Below are 18,493 nucleotides of genomic sequence, written 5' to 3' on the forward strand. Positions count from 1 at the left end.
CGTTGTCCAATTTCTTTAAAAATCAATTGATTATACATAAATTTATTATTACTTTCTTCAATTCCGGCAACAATAATAATTAAATTTCCAAAATACAACTAAATTCAAAATTTGGCTTATAAACTTACAAGCTATAAGTCATATATATTCAACTAAATTAGTTAATATATTATTTTTAATGACATAATTTATATTTGTATTGACCTTGTAAATGTCCGCTTAGATACATTCAAACATCCAACTTGTCTTCACGCGCATTTCCACCAATCACAACTCACCCTACCCCAACTCCCAATCAAACAAAAACACGTGATCTTCACGTTCCAATCCTAGACGTCAAAAAATCTCGATTCCTTGCGACTTCTAATCTGAATTGACCATCTTATCCCCCTTTATTTATTTACTTACCTTACCATTGCCTTTTACTTTCATCACTATTTTCTCTCTTTCTAAAATTCCAAAATTTTCATTTTCTTGTGTTTTTGGCGAATCGGGCGAAGCTTCTCTCCCTCTTTCGCCTTTTGTTTTGACATGAATTTTACACAACAATATCTTCCAATCAGACCCCAAATCTTATTGGGTCTTTAAATTTGTTGTCTTGAGTTAGTTTATTCGCCGAGGAAACATTCAAAAACGCTACAAATCTTTGAAGTTTGGTCCGATTATGAAGCCGATTCAACCACCAACGTCTGCGGCATCGTCGCGTAATAGGCGAATTCCACGGAGACGGCCGGACCTAACCCTACCAATACCCCAACGTGACGCGCCTGTTGCGGTGCCGCTTCCTCTTCCGCCGTACTCCGCCCCGGTAACGAGTCAGAACAACAACATAGTGATGAATTTCAACGAACTCGAGCGACTCAACCGAGTCGGGAGCGGATGTGGAGGCACCGTTTACAAAGTCGTCCACCGGCCGACTTCGCGGGTCTTCGCGCTCAAAGTGATCTATGGAAACCACGACGACGCCGTGCGCCGTCAGATCTTGCGGGAGATTGAGATCCTCCGAGATGTCGACCACCCGAACGTGGTCAAGTGCCACGACATGTTCGACCACAACGGCGAAATCCAAGTCCTTTTAGAGTTCATGGATGGTGGCTCTCTCGAAGGCTCACGAATTTCTCAAGAAAACTTACTTTCAGATCTCGCTAGACAAGTCTTAAGCGGATTATCGTATTTACAGCGTCGCCACATTGTTCATCGGGACATAAAGCCCTCAAATTTGTTAATAAATTCAAGAAAAGTTGTCAAAATTGCCGACTTTGGGGTCAGTAGAATATTGGCACAAACAATGGATCCTTGTAACTCTTCCGTGGGTACAATAGCTTATATGAGTCCGGAGAGGATCAATACGGATTTGAATCAAGGGCAATATGATGGACACGCCGGAGATATATGGAGTTTGGGGGTGAGCATTTTGGAGTTTTATCTTGGGAGGTTTCCATTTTCGGTGGGGCGGCAGGGGGATTGGGCGAGTTTGATGATGGCAATATGTATGTCACAGCCACCAGAGGCGCCGCCTACAGCGTCTAGGGATTTTAGGGATTTTATAGCGTGTTGTTTACAGAGGGATCCGCCTAGGCGGTGGACGGCGGCGCAGTTATTGCAGCATCCGTTTATATTGAGGGGAGGAGGAACGAATCAGGTGCATCAGAATCTTCATCAATTGTTACCTCCACCACGCCCACTTTCTTCTTAGTAGTTTTTACTTCATTAGTGAATGGATGGATCAATGTAAAATCTTGATTTTGGTTTCTTTCTTTTTCTTAATTTTGTTTGATATGATGATGGGTGAGGTGGGATTTGGTTTTTAGGGGAGTTTAGATAATTGGGGTTATGAAATTAACGGAGGAGCTTCAAGTATGGATATGGATGAATGATGAGGATGAATATCAACTTTCAATCAAATTAATCAATGAATGAATCTTGTCTTTTGATAATTGTTTTATCAGAAAAGGAATTACTGATGAGTATGGTGAAGTTTTTGTCTTTTTTCTGTTTTGGTTATTAGATTTTTGATGTTATGAGATATGGAGATTGGTTTTTGGGGGATTGGGTTTATTGGGTACTGAAATCTTGCTATTTTTGGTTACATTTTGCGTTGCTCAGTTCATTAATTGTTGGATTAGATTTGCCTTTTTTCTTTTATAAGATGTTTTTGGATGATTTGATTTGATCACTATCTTGTTCATTGTCAGGATGCTAAGCTTTAATGGTTGTTTAATAATCTCATTATAGCTTTGATAAAGGGGAAGTTTTTATTGCCATTTTGAAAGCATGTATATGTTTCTTTCTAAAATGGGTAAAGTAAAGATCTTCAGAGATTTTGTGGAAGGATATAACCTCACTGTTTCCTGCATTTTGAACACCATTTTGTTACAAGGAGGTGTATTTTAAATTCATTCTGATAACATGTTTTTGGAAGCAATTTTAGCTTTTTCTTCAATGTAGTGTTGTAATGTGGTGACCAAGTGGATGAATAATAACTGTGAATATACAGGCTGCCATTGATTTTGTTTTTGTTTTTGCTTTTGTGTGGTGGGGGCTTACTACTGACAACTGCTATGATGCTGAGTTAGTATTAGACTTTTCATGTAATTGGGAGGTGTGACAATTGAATGATATAATTGCTTAATCAAAATTTGTAAAAAATTGATGAAGATTTAAGCTTTGGTTATTCACTTATTATTATTGTTAACTTTTTTACTATTGACAATAATTTGGAAGGCAGTGCCACATGCTATGCCTGCTTGGTTAACTTTTGTGGTAATTTATTAGAGTTCTAGTCTATATAATCATTAAGAGGGAGAAAGAGAGAGAGAGGTAAACTTTAAAAAGTTACCTCTTCTTCATTTCTGTTCCTTATTATTCTCAAATCATTCATCAAATTGGTAATTGTGGACTTGTATGGATTTTTGGTTTTATTCTTTAAAAAAGTCTGGGCAGGTGTTTGATTATTTGCATTATCACTTCCTCTTTCAATTAAGTGAGCATAATCTAATACGTCTGCTGAACTTATAATAAATTATTAAATGGTCGTCTGTTTAATATCTTCATAATATAATTTCTTTTATGTGCTTAAATGGTCCTCCTAAACTATCAAATGATCTATTTAACATAAAAATTATATATAAAAACTTAAAATAGCCAAGTTAATGAATTTTGTTGAGTGAAAAAATAAAACAGTCATTTTACATAGATTTGTTATTATTATTATTATTTTGATATGATGGATATTCAAGATGAATTATAATTTCGAAAAATAATAAATATATTAATAAAACTTAGGTAGGGCTTTGATATTGCTATATGTTTAGGTGATACATTTTTAAACTTTGAAAAATATTTTAATAATTTGATATTTTATATAAAGTGTTAGAAGTAGTTTTGTAATTTTAATAAAATTGTTATTTTAATGAAAAAAATAAAAAAATCATTTTTAGAAAAATCAGATGGAAGATAATTTGACTCTTAATTAAGCCTTTACCACTATAGATGATGCTTACTAACCCACCTACCCAATAGAATCAATTTCCATTTACCTCTGACTAATATCTCAGAAATTTGTTAAAAGATTGTCACGCCCTTGATATTTATTGCCTTTAACTATAAATGACTCCTACTCTTATACTTATCTTGTATAAAAGTTGGACTTCTCTTTGTTAATGTGAAGTGTTGAAGAATAGCTTACATAAACCCAAAAAAAGAAACCCGTGTGACTTTAGATCTTAAGCAGATAACACCAACTTAATTAGATCGAAGATTTAACAGTGTTAGTGTCATTTCATTAAACCTCATGGGTGGACAAAAATACCCCCATCCAATAATGATTTTATCTTATATGGATGACACCCACACAGGCATCACACTTTATGGTTATTATTACATGAGATTTATGGGTCCTGGCAATCCATATGAGGATCTTCCTTTCGGCTGTGCCATTTGTGTTCTCTTTTAGAATGAGCTTTGGAAGTTAAAGCTGTGAAGAAAGAAATGTAAATGTAATATTACACAATAGGCATTGTGGGTGGGATCAGCTTCTCTTTTTAATGTCTGAAAGAATATAAATTGATTAATAAAGAGAGTGGCTTTGGCGGCTAACGAGAATAATGAGATGGAATTGTTTCATTTCATTTATTAATATATTCTTTTTTTGGAAAGACAAGGGAACATGCCAAAATAAAAATTATAAGAAATTTGGATGTTATTCTCTTTATATTTAAATGTATGGACAAATAAATCCTTTGATAATTAATTTATCAATAAGAGGAAAAAAGTGATTCATAGGAAAAACCAATCCTTAATTTAATGATGGGTTGCCAGTAAAACTATTGTATTTATAAAATTATAAAATTTCATTCCCCGCATAATTTGTGAAGGGCTTATGGGCTGAAAGCTTAGCCCCTTCTTCTTCAAATAGGTCTAACATTTTGAAAATGGGTTTAGTTTATATAATTCTACTAAAACTTCTTTAATAAAATTACGTGAATCCATTTTATTTTTATATAAATTTATATATATAGTTGATATAATATTATATGATTAGATGATTTTAAATTAATGATAAAATAATACTCAATCATGTAAGATACATTATCTATATACATAAATTGTGTAACAAAATTGGGCATTTTGTTTCCTTCAAATTTTTGATGCAAATGCAATACTAACAAACTACCATTTTGCTATTTTAGTAGAATTTACTTATGAAAAATTAATTGGACTTTAATCTTACTGCGATGGTGCAAATTTGTTGAATAAATTGATAGCTTGTAAGGTTAAAAACAAGTTCAAATTGAATGAAAGACATTAACTTAAATGATTTAAAGTGAATGTTACATCCTTCTAATTTTGGAATTTGTTTAGACACAGTTAAAGTCATAAAATAACTATTAGACAATTATTGAATGATTCATTTAAATTAAAATAATTGTTTAAAGGTTAAAAGTTTTGTCTATTTAAACCCAAATGACATATCTATTTATGAATAAATATCGTGTTTAATTATATAGAAATAGTTATAATTATTCCCCGACCACCGTAATTGTTATAATATTTTTTATTAACCATTGCAATTGTTCATAATGTTTTTATCAAATTATTTTTCCATTCTTATATAAAAAAGAATCTTGATACTTTTATATTATTTTTATCGTTTTATACCTTATTTTTTCTGTATAATCATATGTGAAACTATTTATAATCACTTTTAGTGTCAATGTTGCTTAATAAATTAAGAATAATGTATCAATGATATAACAATATATTACCCATGTATCTATTTTGTTTATTTAAAATATACGTACTTAACAATACTCGCATATTATAGTGCATTACTTAAAACGGAGCCGTTTTATTAAGTAGCATTACTCTACACCTACTGCTTCCACCCAACCCATGATGGGCTGAGCAAACCCTTCCCGAGTTAACAAAAGAAATTTGTACGCTTGGGCCATTGTTGCAACATAAAATAAGAAGAAGCAATGTCCAAACCTCCATAGAGTTTTGTAGTAGGTAAAGGTCAAAATCTCTCAAACGTATATGACATGTTGCGGTAGGTAAAAAGCTATCCAAATTCATCAAGCCACAATCCTCAAGTCAAATTGCCATCAACAAACTTTGAGCCCACTTTGGCCCCCACTCACCACCCAATGCTACTCTAACCCACCAACCCAAGTCCTCATTTCCATTTAGGCAATCACCAAACCCTTTGCTTTTTTATTCTAATCACTTATTTTTTCTTCCCAATTTTACCCTCCAAATTTTTTACAATCCCTCATTTCTCCCCCACCAACCATCTTCACCAACTTATCCAGCTCCTATATCAATGTCAAGATCAACCTTCTGCCTTAGCCTCTCTTAGGCATTCATCAAACAACTCGCCATTTCTCTGCAACTCTAATTCAATAATGGAAGTTCAAGCTAAGTTGCAAGACGACCTCATCGTTTTTCGCTCAAAACTCCCTGATATCTACATCCCAAATCATCTCCCTCTCCATTCATATTGCTTTGAGAATATTGCGCAAGTCGCCTCACGTCCTTGTTTGATCAATGGCTCCACCGGCGACGTCTACACCTACTCCGAAGTAGAAATCACCGCCCGCAAAATCGCTGCCGGTTTAAACAAGCTCGGCATTCAACAGTACGACGTTATAATGTTGCTCCTCCCTAACTTTCCAGAATTCATTCTTTCATTCCTTGGAGCTTCCTATGGCGGCGCAATCGCCACCGCCGCTAACCCTTTTTTCACTCCGGCAGAGATTGCAAAACAAGCCGACGCGTCGAACGCCAAGCTCATAATAACACAAGCGTGTTACGTCGACAAAGTTAAGGCCTTAGCCGAAAAAAGAGACGTCAAGATCATGTGCATTGACTCCGCCCCAGACGGTTGCTTACATTTCTCTGAACTAACCCAAGCAGATGAGAACGATTTGCCGGAGGTTAAAATCAACCCGAACGACGTCGTAGCGTTGCCATACTCCTCCGGCACCACGGGGCTGCCAAAAGGAGTGATGTTAACGCACAAAGGACTCGTTACAAGCGTGGCGCAACAAGTTGATGGAGAGAATCCCAATTTGTATTTCCATTGTGAAGATGTGATTTTATGTGTGTTGCCGTTGTTTCACATCTACGCTTTGAATTCGATTTTCCTTTGCGGGCTGAGGGCCGGGGCTACCATTTTGCTCATGCAGAAATTTGAGATAAATTCACTGCTTCAACTGGTACAAAGGTACAAGATAACGGTGGCGCCGATGGTGCCGCCGATTGTTTTGGCCATCTCGAAGTCCCCGGATGTCGACAAGTATGACTTGTCGTCTATCAGAATTATAAAATCCGGAGCCGCGCCGCTGGGGAGGGAACTTGAAGATTCTGTGAGAGCCAAATTTCCCAACGCTACACTTGGTCAGGTATGCTCTTCTAATATTAGTATTCTATTATTGTACATATTCGGGTACCCGACACGGTGTCTTTACCAGCAACTTTTATACCGGGGTGCGGGTAAAGATACTGGGAGTCACTCTATCGTGTTCGTATAAAATTTTTAAAACCGAAACTCATCTTCCTTTTTAAAACTTGAGTTATGAAATGTTCATTAGGATGTGACTTGTGCCGGGCTTATTCAAATCGGTTTGACATAAATTTAATTTAATTAAATTTGAGTTTAGACTTAAAAATTAATATTTTTAAGTTCAAATTTTAAAATTATTAGATTCATATAATTTATAAATTTAAAAAATTTATACAAATTAATTAAAATATATTGTTTTAATAAATATATATTAAAATAATATTATTGTAATATTAAATTAAATTTAAAATTAAAATTAAATTAAATTCTTTTTAAATAAATCAAATTCAAATTTAATTTTATTAAATGAGCGTCAACTCAAGCTCACCCAGTTCGGCTCTATCCCTGATATTATAATACTTTTTAATATTTCACTATTTCAATGAGACGAATGAGGGTATTATGGAGATTTTGTAGTTTAGGTAAGCAAGTCAATCAACTCCTCCTAACAGGGTTCACTAATCAATTTAAGAATGTCTTACTTTCACAACACGTTAAGGAGAGAATTGTCAATTCCACTTGCCCTAATTTCATGATTAGAGATTAACCTTAGTTGTCACTTCTGAAGTTACTTGTAATAATTCGTTATTAGCGATCAAATTGTATTTTTTTTTTCCTTAAATAATGACATTATTAATTATGTTATTGAGGATTTCAAGCCATGGATCATTGGAATTTGGAAAAGGGTCCATAGGAATTGAATTATGTCGGTTTATTGGAGTATTAATTTCGCATTTATTTCTGGGTTCCTGAATTTGTATTGAACAATTTATGATCCATCAAGTCACAGCTACTATTATCGGTGATTTATGATTGTGACAGTCGGCCTGCCCCGTTTGATTTCTTACATATGACTGTACAAAGCAATATATCTTATTTGTGGGCATTTATGATATGAAAGATAGAAATTAAAAATATTTTAAAAATTTTACTACTGACAATTAATAAATATTATTTTGAATTTCCATTAAATAGAGACAATTAAGAACCAAAATTATGTTCTCTAGATTCAAGACAAGCTGTCGATAATAGATTGACAGTTCCTCTTCAATAACGATCTTGTTAATTAAGGATTCTCAAATTATTTATTCAATAATATTATTCTTTTATATGGTGATTTAGTTTTTATGTATTGATCTGATTTCTGATACAATGGCAGGAGGATGAATCCATATATATTAATTAAAAATTATAACTTAATTATGTCAATTAATTGTTGTTTAGCTTCTACTTATTATGCATATAAAAATAGGTCAAAATCATGAGATCTTTAATAAGTGCTTAATCAAAGTAGGATGTACACACACACACACCCATGATTAAATATTCTCAATTTTTGGTTGCTTTCAGTATTGGCCTACCATTATTGCACTAAAGAAATGGGTCCATTGGCCTGCACTGCACTGTATTAAATTATTAATGTAGATTTCCTATGTTATCTCAAAATTTTCTGAATTTTTATTTGATAATTAATATAAAAAAATTGTACCCATTTGGTAATTTTTTTATTCTAAAACATAATTCGTGAAGAAAAGTAATGGTTAAATTACAAATAAATTTACAGGGATATGGAATGACAGAGGCAGGGCCAGTTTTAGCAATGGGTTTGGCGTTTGCAAAGCAACCATTTCCAATAAAACCAGGAGCCTGTGGAACTGTTGTTAGAAATGCAGAGATGAAGATTGTCGACCCTGATACCGGCGTTTCCCTTCCTAGAAATCAGGCAGGAGAGATTTGCATTAGAGGGGATCAGATTATGAAAGGTAGGAATGTATATACAGAATTAGTACTAAGTAATTATTTTGGATGCATCAATCTGTGATTAAATTTTATTTTATTTTAAATTTAAAATCATTAACAATTATTTGTTATATTAATTATATATGTATACATAATTTTATTGAATTATTAATAGTGGGATGAATATTTATATATTAAATGTTATTGGAAATAGGATATTTGAATGACCCGGAGGCCACCAAGAGGACAATAGACAGTGAAGGGTGGCTGCATACCGGAGACATTGGCTACATTGATGACGATGATGAATTGTTCATCGTTGATCGAATGAAGGAGATCATCAAATACAAAGGATTCCAAGTTGCTCCTGCTGAACTTGAAGCCATGCTTCTCAGCCATCCCAGAATCAGTGACGCAGCCGTTGTCCCGTAAGTTACTGTACTAAAATCTCGGTAACGATACTGGAAGAACTGTTGAATAATCTTTTTTTTTTTCTTTTTCTTGTGTGATTTACAGGATGAATGATGATCAAGCTGGAGAGGTTCCTGTTGCATTTGTTGTCAAGGAAAATAATTCTGAAATCACTGAGGATGAAGTCAAGCAATTTATTTCCAAACAGGTCTATAGCAACATTTCACTTCATCTATGGCAGCAAACGCTATTTTCTTTGTCTAATTTAAGCTCTTTGTGATCATGCAGGTTGTGTTTTACAAGAGAATAAATCGTGTCTTTTTTATTGAAGCAATTCCAAAAGCACCATCAGGGAAGATTTTAAGAAAGGACTTGAGAGCTAAATTAGCAGCTGGCTTACCAAACTAGGCCCTTGATAATCAGATAAATGCAAACTGCTTTTGGGGAAAAGCAATAAATTTGGCTTCAAACGAAATTAAGTTGGTTTTGGTTATGGGTTTTGTTGTTGATTATATTGATATTCATATTCACTGTTGAATTTCAAAAGAAGTGATTTCTGTAAATCTATGAATTCAAATTAAGAATCTATCATTACAAAATATTATTTGACTTTGTTATGTGACATTTCAAAACGATAAAATTATTTGTAGATATTTTTTAGTATATAATTATATATATAAATGATATATTATTATATGATTGAATATTATTTTATTTTAATTTAAAATAATTTAATCACATGATATATATCATTTATATATCTAATCGAGCGATTTACTCTAAATTTTTTACTAATAACAAATGGGTCATGTTCGGTTGGACAAATTGACACATTTATTCATTGGGTTGGATCGGGATAGAGGATTCTGGATCAATAAGCCCATTAAAAGCATGCAACTTTATGTTGATCTCTTCTTGTTGGGCCTTCTTCTGGGCTTTATTTATTTCTAAGTGCACTAACAATACCCAAAATCCAAAGGACAAAACTAAAATCCTTCCCCTAAAATAAATAGAACAATCTATAACGTTACACTTTAATATTTATGGGCAGTGGGACCAGACAACGACTTGTTATAAAATATGCTCTTTTAAAAATGATAGACATGCCAATATTCAGTCATAACCTGTTATGTCAAAATCAATACATGTTTTGTAATAGAAAAATGACCATATATAGGCCCGGCCCATAAGATATTTTCTAGTTTATAAATTAAAATTTTTTAACACGTCATAAACTTAAAAATATTATAAATACATATAAAAATTAAATTATTTTATATTTAAACTTTCACTAATCCCTCGTTCCTTCAAAGAGGATTATCAATTTGTATTAGGCATGTATTTTATTAAAGAGGATTATCAACTAATTTTATCATACCTTCAATCTCATATCATAACATATATTTATTATATTATATTAATTTATTATTTTTTAAGTATATATATTAATATTTATTTATATTTTATTGAATTATAAGATTTATATTAATGATAATTAAATTATGTATCGTATTATTTATCTAAACTCAAATTTTTTATATAATATATAATATTATATAATAATATATATCTTTCAAAACTAATATGATAAAAAATTTTTATTTAATTTATCACAAACACATCTAAAATTTTAAAATTTTTATATATAATTTTATTACAATTTCTAACTCTCTAAAAATATATATTAATTTATATGGATAATGTGTATTATATTATAAAATGTATATTATATTATATAATATATATATTAAATTTTATTAATTTAAAATATTTAAAATAATATATATATTTTATTTATATTATTATAAATATCCGCGTTAGGACCATATGTCATATACAAATACCCATGTTTGGGGGGTGATAGCAGTTATCCCTCAAGAAGATAAGTACGTACGGCAGATCCAAGAGTAGATAGTGAGCTCCATTTCATCCTCACCAAACACGTCGCTTTTATAGGTTACCCGGTAAAATTTGTTCTCTGAAAATCGCATCAAAACTGACAAATGTCAAGATCAGATCACGAACGGACGTTGGATATAGTCACACACACCCCAGAGGATTGGATTCAATCAGAACTAGTGAAAGCTTAACTCTTCAGGCACAAAAGTTTACCCACTTTGCTCTTGCCTTAATGGCGGACATAACGAGAACTCTCCAACCTATCTCTAATTTCTCCTTTCTATGCCTTCTTAAACTTATCATTTTCTTTTAACTCTCTCTGATGGCTTCTTTCATCTCCCTTTCTTCTCTTTAGTACTTGGTTTTCCTTTCCTTTGCTTTCTGCTTGTTGGTTTGTGTCTTTTGAGCTTGTGATTTTGAGGTCCCGATGACTGTTTCCATGGCTTCAGCTTCTCTGCATTTGGCTTCTCAGTTGACTTGTTGTAACAAGTTTAAAGCTTTGGATTATCCCGAGTTTATAGTTTCTTGTTTTACCCGTTTTGGTGATAGGCCTCTTTGCAGTTCTATTGGGAGTATCAGGAGGTATGCATAATTTTATTGTAATTATGTTTAGTTTGAGTTCTTGTTTGGAAAGTTTCGTTCTTGCTTTAGCTTTGGAAATGTTGTTGTTTATGATTGATTCAATTAGTTTTTATTTTTTTGGTTTTTTTTTTTTTTTTATGTGGTATTGAAATCCTTGTGTTTCATTAGATTAGTATGAATTTTCTTGTAATGTTGATCCAGTGACTCTATCTGTATAGAACTCTATAGAGGATGATGACTTATAGTAAACATGTAAAAATTAATTGTGAAAATACATCTAGATTTCACTAGCACGTGCATATGGAAGGATTTTCCTTTTTGTTGTTTAATCTCAATTTTTGAAAGTTCTGTACTTTGTTGTTATGAATTTACCTGGTTGGGATATGCTTAATTGTTGTAAATAGACTGCTGTATCCCATATTATGTGTTTGCATTATTGCTGTATGTTCTAATTTTCGCCTTGTGCCTTTTCCAGATTGACGTCTTCGGTTACCACAATAGTTCCACAAGCGTCAGTCACAGCTCTCGAGGTGTGGTTGACTTCTGTTTGTTACTTACTGGTTTTGCATGCTAACTACCAACTTCCCCTATTTCCCCGTGGTTGTTGCATGTTGTTATTGAATTTAAGCAGGATGGAACTAACAGCGGCACTGACACAATTCCAACTCCTATGGTCATAATAGATCTAGATTCTGATCCGGATGCGACAGTAGTTGAGATAACTTTTGGTGACCGTCTTGGGGCTCTTCTTGATACTGTACGATGCCGTTTACTTGCCTGCGTAGATATTCTTTATCTCTAGTGATTCTTAACCTTGCAGAATGAGAATCTTCTGCTTTTGTTCTATATAATTTATAGTATCTTATTATTTATATACATTATTGACACTTGGAAAATGGGCTTCATACGAATTCTCTTGAAGACCTTGGGCTGAATGTCGTTAAGGCAAATGTCTATCTGGATTCCTCTGGAAAGCACAACAAATTTGCCATCACTAAAGTGTAAGTTTTATGATATATGTGAATCTTTGCTTGAGTCTTGGCATAATTGACTTGGTTCTTAGATATTGTGCCTTTGGTTGTTGTTTCATATTCATTTCATTTGTTTAAAAGGTTGTCAACTAGTTTATAGTTAATGAGCAAAACAAACACTTCTTGATTTAGATGCTGCATAAATAGTTACCATCAGTTTGTTGTTAAGCATGTCACAATCATGAGACAATGACATCAACTTGATGCAAAGCTTATTTTATCAGCGAAGTTTTATGCCAAAACATGTGTGATACTTGTGATAAAATTGATAGATACAAGAACTACTAGAAACCTGAAATGAATTAGCAGAAGGATGAGGAGTGAGTTGAATCAGATCTTTCAATAATTTTCCTAAACTGTAATATGATTAATTTGGTCATGGAGCTTGTATGCAGTTCTACTGGTAGGAAAGTTGATGATCCGGAGATGCTTGAGGCAATTCGTTTGACAATTATAAACAATCTGCTTCAGTATCACCCGGTAACCTATTTTTTGTGCTTGAGATATTACCGGGTGAAACTCCATGTGAAGGACTTGCCTAACTGAAATTTACTGAGTGTGAATTGGTGGTACCAACAATCAAGTTCCCAGTTAGCAGTGGGTGTAGCCTTTGGCGTTGATCCACAAAAAGAGCAGGTCTTTTCAATCTCCCTAATAGAACATCTGCTTGCTGAACAAAGGGGCTGTATCTGGATGTTTTTAGGTCAATAGTGCTTGAATTTTATGTGTTTTCTTTTGCTTTTGATTGAAATTGGTGCCATGTATGAATGTTGGCACAGCCAGTAGATTATTGAGGGGAGCATTATGTCCCACCAATCTTGGCTTACATTTTGCTTTGTTGGAACTTTTTAAGGTTGATGTGGACATAGCAGCCCACGTAAATGTCTCTGATGATGGTCCTGATCGAAGGTAATGGATGATTTCGACTTATACTCAATGTCGGCGCTTTTTATCCCACGAAACATTGGCCTTATTACAATAGTTGTCAAGACCATAGCCCAACCTAGCAATTCCTCTGTTAATAATGTAACATTATCTTGTTCATTAACAAGAACATGGAAAATATGTGGCTCTTACAAATATGTTTTTTTTTGGCTTTATCAAAGCTTGCTTTATGTGGAGACAGTGGATCGCCCTGGATTATTGGTTGATCTTGTAAAGATTATCACTGACATCAATGTTGCTGTTGAATCGGGAGAGTTTGATACTGAGGTAACTATTTATAAAATCTTCTATATTTTTTCTATTTTATATTAGCTTAGACAGAAGTAGCAAAGAGTATTAATAATTTGTTCTCATTAATGTTTCTGCACCAGGGGCTATCGGCTAAGGCAAAGTTTCATGTCAACTACAAGGGCCGAGCCCTCATTAAGCCTCTCCAACAGGTAAATTTAGCCTTGCCTTAGAAACTTATTACAAGTGCTGACCAATATACTTAACCAGCTAGAACAGAACAAAAAGGTTTATTCTTTTCTTTTAAATGAAATAATTAATCGAAGAACTCCAGCAAAGAAAAATATTCTTATGCTAAGGATCAGGATTTAGTTCCAGGGCTAAACACACTGAGGTTCAAATCCTAATGTCAACAATCCATGCCCGCTGAAGAGGCTGATGCTTATTACTGATCTATGTCTGGCTTTGTAAAATTGCAGGTTCTTGCAAATTGTTTGCGATATTTTTTTAGGTGACCAACAACCGAGGAGGCAAGTTTTTGAGCTGTTTATGATCAAATTCACCATTCTAGACTCAATTGATTATTTACTCCCAATAAACATGCACAGAGAAGAATAAAATGTTGTCACCGTAACCCTTGTATAACCGATACTTATGCACAATAAATTATCGATTTCTTATTATCGACGGTAGAAGAATGGTGGTGACGGAAACTGATGTTTATATTGAAAATTCTGCAATGGAATGAATTCACGTCTCCCTTCAATCATGGTGCACCGCATATGCTTGCTCCTGGGGATGCTTTCTCTAGTTTTATTAGGCTGTTGATACAGTTAAACAGACTGAAATACGTCCAAATTACAGAAAACAGACTGAAATACACACATTTCAACAAGAAGTTAACAGGTATATATGGTACCAAGCATGTTTGATGCCATAAGAGAGAGACTCAAAGAAAATTAAAGGTGAAGAGTGGATGAACAGAATAATGCATATTGATAATGAAAACAAGAAAAGAATGTGAACGGAATCACAAGAATACAAAGATAAATAAATAAGAACAAAAGAAGGCCATACCCGATGATAAAACTAGAACCAAAATAAATAATGAAACAACAGAAAATGACGTGAGGCGTGAAGCAGGCTTTGCGAAGCACAATCTACCTTGGGAAGAGAGAAAAGGATAACACTCTTTCCTTTATATAACCCGGCCATTGATCCAGTGCTAATCCATCCTCATTCTTTGGAGAATCAAAGTCACACAGGGGAAGGAGATGACAGGCTTACTTGCAAGAGGAACTCCCACTTTTAATTCCATGTTTTTCAAGTAATGCTTTTCATTGTTTCTGCAAGCAATTTGTTTCAATCTTATTCTATGAATATTTATTGGTTTTGGATGCAGTGATGCTTATGAAATGTTTTAAATTTTTTAAAAAATAATTAGAGCATTAGTTTGGGGAAATGGGTTACATTAATTATGGATGTTGGTAGATCAAAAGACCAAGAAAAAAATGGTGGATTTCTCATTCTTGATTCAACCAATTTTCTTTTGCGCAAAATACCAATTAACATTGTATGACACAGGCCAATGCTCCGAAAAGGCTACCACAAAACAGGAATATCGGCCGATACAATACGGGAGAGCAGTGTGAAAGTGAACCCGGAAGAGGGCCTTTCTACAAAAGGCCAAAGCCTCCAAAATGGGAATTGCAGCAGCAATTGGGTGCCTCATGAAAAGACTGGGATTTATTATCCCAAAGGCCATGAAAAAGTTTTGCAAGATGTTCCTCCTGGAGCTGCCAGAGATATTATTGGAGTTAACTGGTTCTCTGATAATTAATTAAGCATCTCTTCTTCCTATTTCTATTACTATTATTAAACTATGCTTAAGCCCTCTCTCTCTCTATATATATTCTGTGTTTTTGTATTTTTATTCAATTATGAACTTGATTGTGCCTGTGGGATGTCTTATTGTATCATGATTTCGAAAAGGGTAAATAACATTGTCCCACCAAAAGTTTGGTCAGTCGATAACATAAAGTATACTTTTTCATTCAAAATCAACCTCTCTTAATGAAAAGTATAAAACAAAAAGGCAAAATAATCAACTTGCTTAAACATTACACATGCCAAAACCTAGAACAATGGCAGTTAAGAATTGTTTGAAAAGGTTATTATTTAAAATCCCCTTATTTTATATAGAGGTACTCAAATGATATAAGATTTCTTCTAAACATGTGACCCACTAAATTGAGACACCAAAATTTAAACTTATAAAATTACCAACATATATAAATTGATAAAATATAAATCATAGAGTCATTATGTACAAAGAGTAATACTATACATATTCACTTTTAGTATACAAACAAATACATATTTATATGTATCATTATGTGATTATGTCTTACTTTATTCTTAATTTAAACTATCCAATCATATAATATCATATATTAAATGTATATATATTTGTATATATAAAATAAATACATATAATTTTATTATTACAGAAATTCTAAAAAAAGGCATTTCCATAGTCAATGCAACATATAAATAAAGATTTCTTCTATATATAAGAGATATAATAAATCTAATCAAGTAAGCAAAATTTCTAAATTAGTTCTTTCCATATTCAATACAAATATCAATTAAAAATTCTAATATATATTCATAATTACAAAGGGGTGATGAAGTTATTCGAAAAAATATAATCTCATTGGATGATGTTAAAGGCTCGAAGTAAAAGAATTAACGCACAAAGTCCAAGTCAAGACAAAAGGGAAAATATTCAAGAAGTGACTAATGAGAAGGAAAAGAATTTCATATAATATACCAAACAACTTCTAAGGCAAGTTTCTTCTCAAATATGCCACTTTTCACTATATAAAAATTTCCACACAAGAGTCCTTCACAGAGTTGAGTTGTGTTCTTTGTAGATTTTCATACTGTTTTTTAACATTATGGCACAAGAATTGGTGTGTGCCCCTGAACTTGCTGTTGATGATCTTTACTTTTCAGCACTCTTTGAAGAGGAATACGGTGATCAACAAGCCATTTTTCCAATTTCTGACTCCAAATATGCTGAAGAGTTGCAGTTCCAGGAGGCTCTTATGGCTTCCATGGTCAGTTTTCAGATGGCCTACAGGAGTGAGATCACTATTCCTTCATCCCCTTTAATGGTTGTCCAAGTAACTGAAGATCAACACAAGGTTCAGCTTTTGGACCACCCTGAGCCTGAGGAGTCAATGAAGATGTCACTGATGGAACTGGAATCTGGTGAGTCCTCTCAAAGTTTCTGTGAGATTTGTGCTGAAAGAAAAGAAATTGATGAAATTTTTAAAACTGAGAGTTGTGTTCACTCTTATTGCCGTGATTGTATAAGCAATCATGTTGCTGCAAAGCTTCAGGATAAGGTTATCGCAGTGACTTGTCCTGGTTTGAACTGCAAATCCATCCTGGAAATTGATTTTTGTAGGCCTTTGCTTCCAAAGGGTGTGATTGAAATTTGGGAGGAGGCCATTTGCGAAGAGATGATTGATGTTTCACAGAGGTTTTACTGTCCATTCAAGGATTGTTCAGCCATGTTGGTGATTGAAAATGATGGAGAAGTTATAACAAGTTCTGAATGCCCACTTTGTCACAGATTGTTCTGTGCACAGTGTTACGTTCCATGGCATTGTGGGATTGAGTGTGGGGAGTATCAGAATCTCAACGAAGATGAAAGAGGGAGGGAAGATCTCATGGTGATAGAGCTGGCTAAGGAGAAGAAATGGGGCAGATGTCCCAAGTGCAAATACTATGTTGAAAGGACTGAAGGTTGCCCTCATATAACTTGCAGGTTAGTATGTCTCATTAGTACTTGATTATTCAAGAGTTAATTGAGGCTTATTAAAGTATTTTTCTTGCTTTTACCATTGTTTATAATCTGACCTAATAGATTAATTAATGGTTGTGGTTTGCAGGTGCAATTTTCAGTTTTGCTATGGATGTGGAATAGAGTGGGATGGACGCCATGGTGGTTGCCAGAGGCAGTAGCAGATTAGAACAAGCCTGCATCAGAAAGAAAATATGACTTTAATCTTATATTTTTATGTATGCATATCTCTTATCTAGTCTCTATGTAATCCAATTCCAAAGTTTGAATTATACATATTTATCTTCGATTTACCCAATTAATTAAAATAAATTATTAAGATATAATGAATAGTAAAGAGTCATGTGTTCACATTTTAGAATGTAGATTGAAGACTTTTTCTTTGGACTTTGGTAGTATGATTGTTTTCTTTTCGTTCTTTTATTCGGACAATGATGTTGGCTTTCAATATGCTTTGCTTTACTTGCATATTTTTGGGTAACATCCATTAGTAGTATAAAGAAAATTCTGCCGACATATCAACAAAATTGTAGTGGGTTGGGAATAAATAAAACATATATATATATATATACACGAGCACACACACACACCCTATTTACAAGAAAAGAGGAAGGAGGTAAAAATGAAATGATAGGGAAATAAGTAGGTTTTTGTATAATTATTTGAAATGTTTGTTCTTTATTTTTGTTAATTTAGAGTTATATTATAAATTTGAAA

At 33.3% G+C, this 18,493-nt stretch overlaps 4 protein-coding genes across 15 annotated transcripts; all 4 read left to right on the top strand.

Annotated features, from left to right (window-relative positions):
- The first annotated feature begins 426 nt into the window (after positions 1–426).
- LOC123209981 (mitogen-activated protein kinase kinase 5-like) lies at positions 427–1,937 on the top strand. The gene has a single exon (XM_044628101.1). It carries the CDS (start codon positions 665–667, stop codon positions 1,694–1,696), a length of 1,032 nt encoding a protein of 343 aa, XP_044484036.1. The 5' UTR covers positions 427–664; the 3' UTR covers positions 1,697–1,937.
- A 3,900-nt stretch (positions 1,938–5,837) lies between these two features.
- LOC123211264 (4-coumarate--CoA ligase 2-like) lies at positions 5,838–9,834 on the top strand. Its single transcript, XM_044629873.1, has 5 exons — positions 5,838–6,905; positions 8,631–8,829; positions 9,021–9,234; positions 9,323–9,425; positions 9,506–9,834. The coding sequence occupies exons 1-5, from the start codon at positions 5,907–5,909 to the stop codon at positions 9,623–9,625; spliced, it is 1,635 nt and encodes a 544-aa protein (XP_044485808.1). The 5' UTR covers positions 5,838–5,906; the 3' UTR covers positions 9,626–9,834.
- Positions 9,835–11,071: 1,237 nt separating this feature from the next.
- LOC123211265 (ACT domain-containing protein ACR11-like) lies at positions 11,072–15,928 on the top strand. Of its 12 annotated transcripts, XR_006501378.1 has the most exons (9): positions 11,072–11,698; positions 12,174–12,228; positions 12,382–12,455; positions 12,621–12,699; positions 13,125–13,638; positions 13,836–13,941; positions 14,046–14,114; positions 14,382–15,229; positions 15,487–15,928. XR_006501378.1 is itself a non-coding variant. In XM_044629875.1 (6 exons), the coding sequence occupies exons 4-6, from the start codon at positions 13,642–13,644 to the stop codon at positions 14,415–14,417; spliced, it is 405 nt and encodes a 134-aa protein (XP_044485810.1). In that variant the 5' UTR covers positions 11,073–11,698; positions 12,174–12,699; positions 13,125–13,365; positions 13,583–13,641; the 3' UTR covers positions 14,418–14,668. The 12 variants fall into 12 exon arrangements, 5 of the variants coding, with proteins under 5 accessions (XP_044485810.1, XP_044485812.1, XP_044485811.1 ...); XR_006501379.1 differs by having other exon boundaries at positions 12,174–12,699; positions 13,125–13,432; positions 13,583–13,638; XR_006501374.1 differs by having other exon boundaries at positions 12,174–12,699; positions 13,125–13,365; positions 13,583–13,638.
- An 808-nt stretch (positions 15,929–16,736) lies between these two features.
- LOC123210645 (probable E3 ubiquitin-protein ligase RNF217) lies at positions 16,737–18,113 on the top strand. The gene is made up of 2 exons (XM_044629118.1): positions 16,737–17,740; positions 17,865–18,113. Exons 1-2 carry the CDS (start codon positions 16,863–16,865, stop codon positions 17,935–17,937), a joined length of 951 nt encoding a protein of 316 aa, XP_044485053.1. The 5' UTR covers positions 16,737–16,862; the 3' UTR covers positions 17,938–18,113.
- Positions 18,114–18,493: the final 380 nt, after the last annotated feature.

This window comes from Mangifera indica, chromosome 3 (assembly GCF_011075055.1).
Source record: "Mangifera indica cultivar Alphonso chromosome 3, CATAS_Mindica_2.1, whole genome shotgun sequence".
Lineage (NCBI taxonomy): Eukaryota > Viridiplantae > Streptophyta > Magnoliopsida > Sapindales > Anacardiaceae > Mangifera > Mangifera indica.

What these genes read in the sequence shown, in the direction of transcription:
- LOC123209981 (XM_044628101.1), top strand. Translation starts at nt 665, where the DNA reads ATGAAGCCGATTCAACCACCAACGTCTGCGGCATCGTCGCGTAATAGG.
- LOC123211264 (XM_044629873.1), top strand. Translation starts at nt 5,907, where the DNA reads ATGGAAGTTCAAGCTAAGTTGCAAGACGACCTCATCGTTTTTCGCTCA. An exon ending in CCAACGCTACACTTGGTCAG is followed by an intron (nt 6,906 to 8,630) that starts GTATGCTCTTCT and finishes ATAAATTTACAG; the next exon opens with GGATATGGAATGACAGAGGC. An exon ending in AGGGGATCAGATTATGAAAG is followed by an intron (nt 8,830 to 9,020) that starts GTAGGAATGTAT and finishes TATTGGAAATAG; the next exon opens with GATATTTGAATGACCCGGAG.
- LOC123211265 (XM_044629875.1), top strand. Translation starts at nt 13,642, where the DNA reads ATGGATGATTTCGACTTATACTCAATGTCGGCGCTTTTTATCCCACGA. An exon ending in CGGGAGAGTTTGATACTGAG is followed by an intron (nt 13,942 to 14,045) that starts GTAACTATTTAT and finishes TTTCTGCACCAG; the next exon opens with GGGCTATCGGCTAAGGCAAA. An exon ending in TCATTAAGCCTCTCCAACAG is followed by an intron (nt 14,115 to 14,381) that starts GTAAATTTAGCC and finishes GTAAAATTGCAG; the next exon opens with GTTCTTGCAAATTGTTTGCG.
- LOC123210645 (XM_044629118.1), top strand. Translation starts at nt 16,863, where the DNA reads ATGGCACAAGAATTGGTGTGTGCCCCTGAACTTGCTGTTGATGATCTT. An exon ending in TGCCCTCATATAACTTGCAG is followed by an intron (nt 17,741 to 17,864) that starts GTTAGTATGTCT and finishes TGTGGTTTGCAG; the next exon opens with GTGCAATTTTCAGTTTTGCT.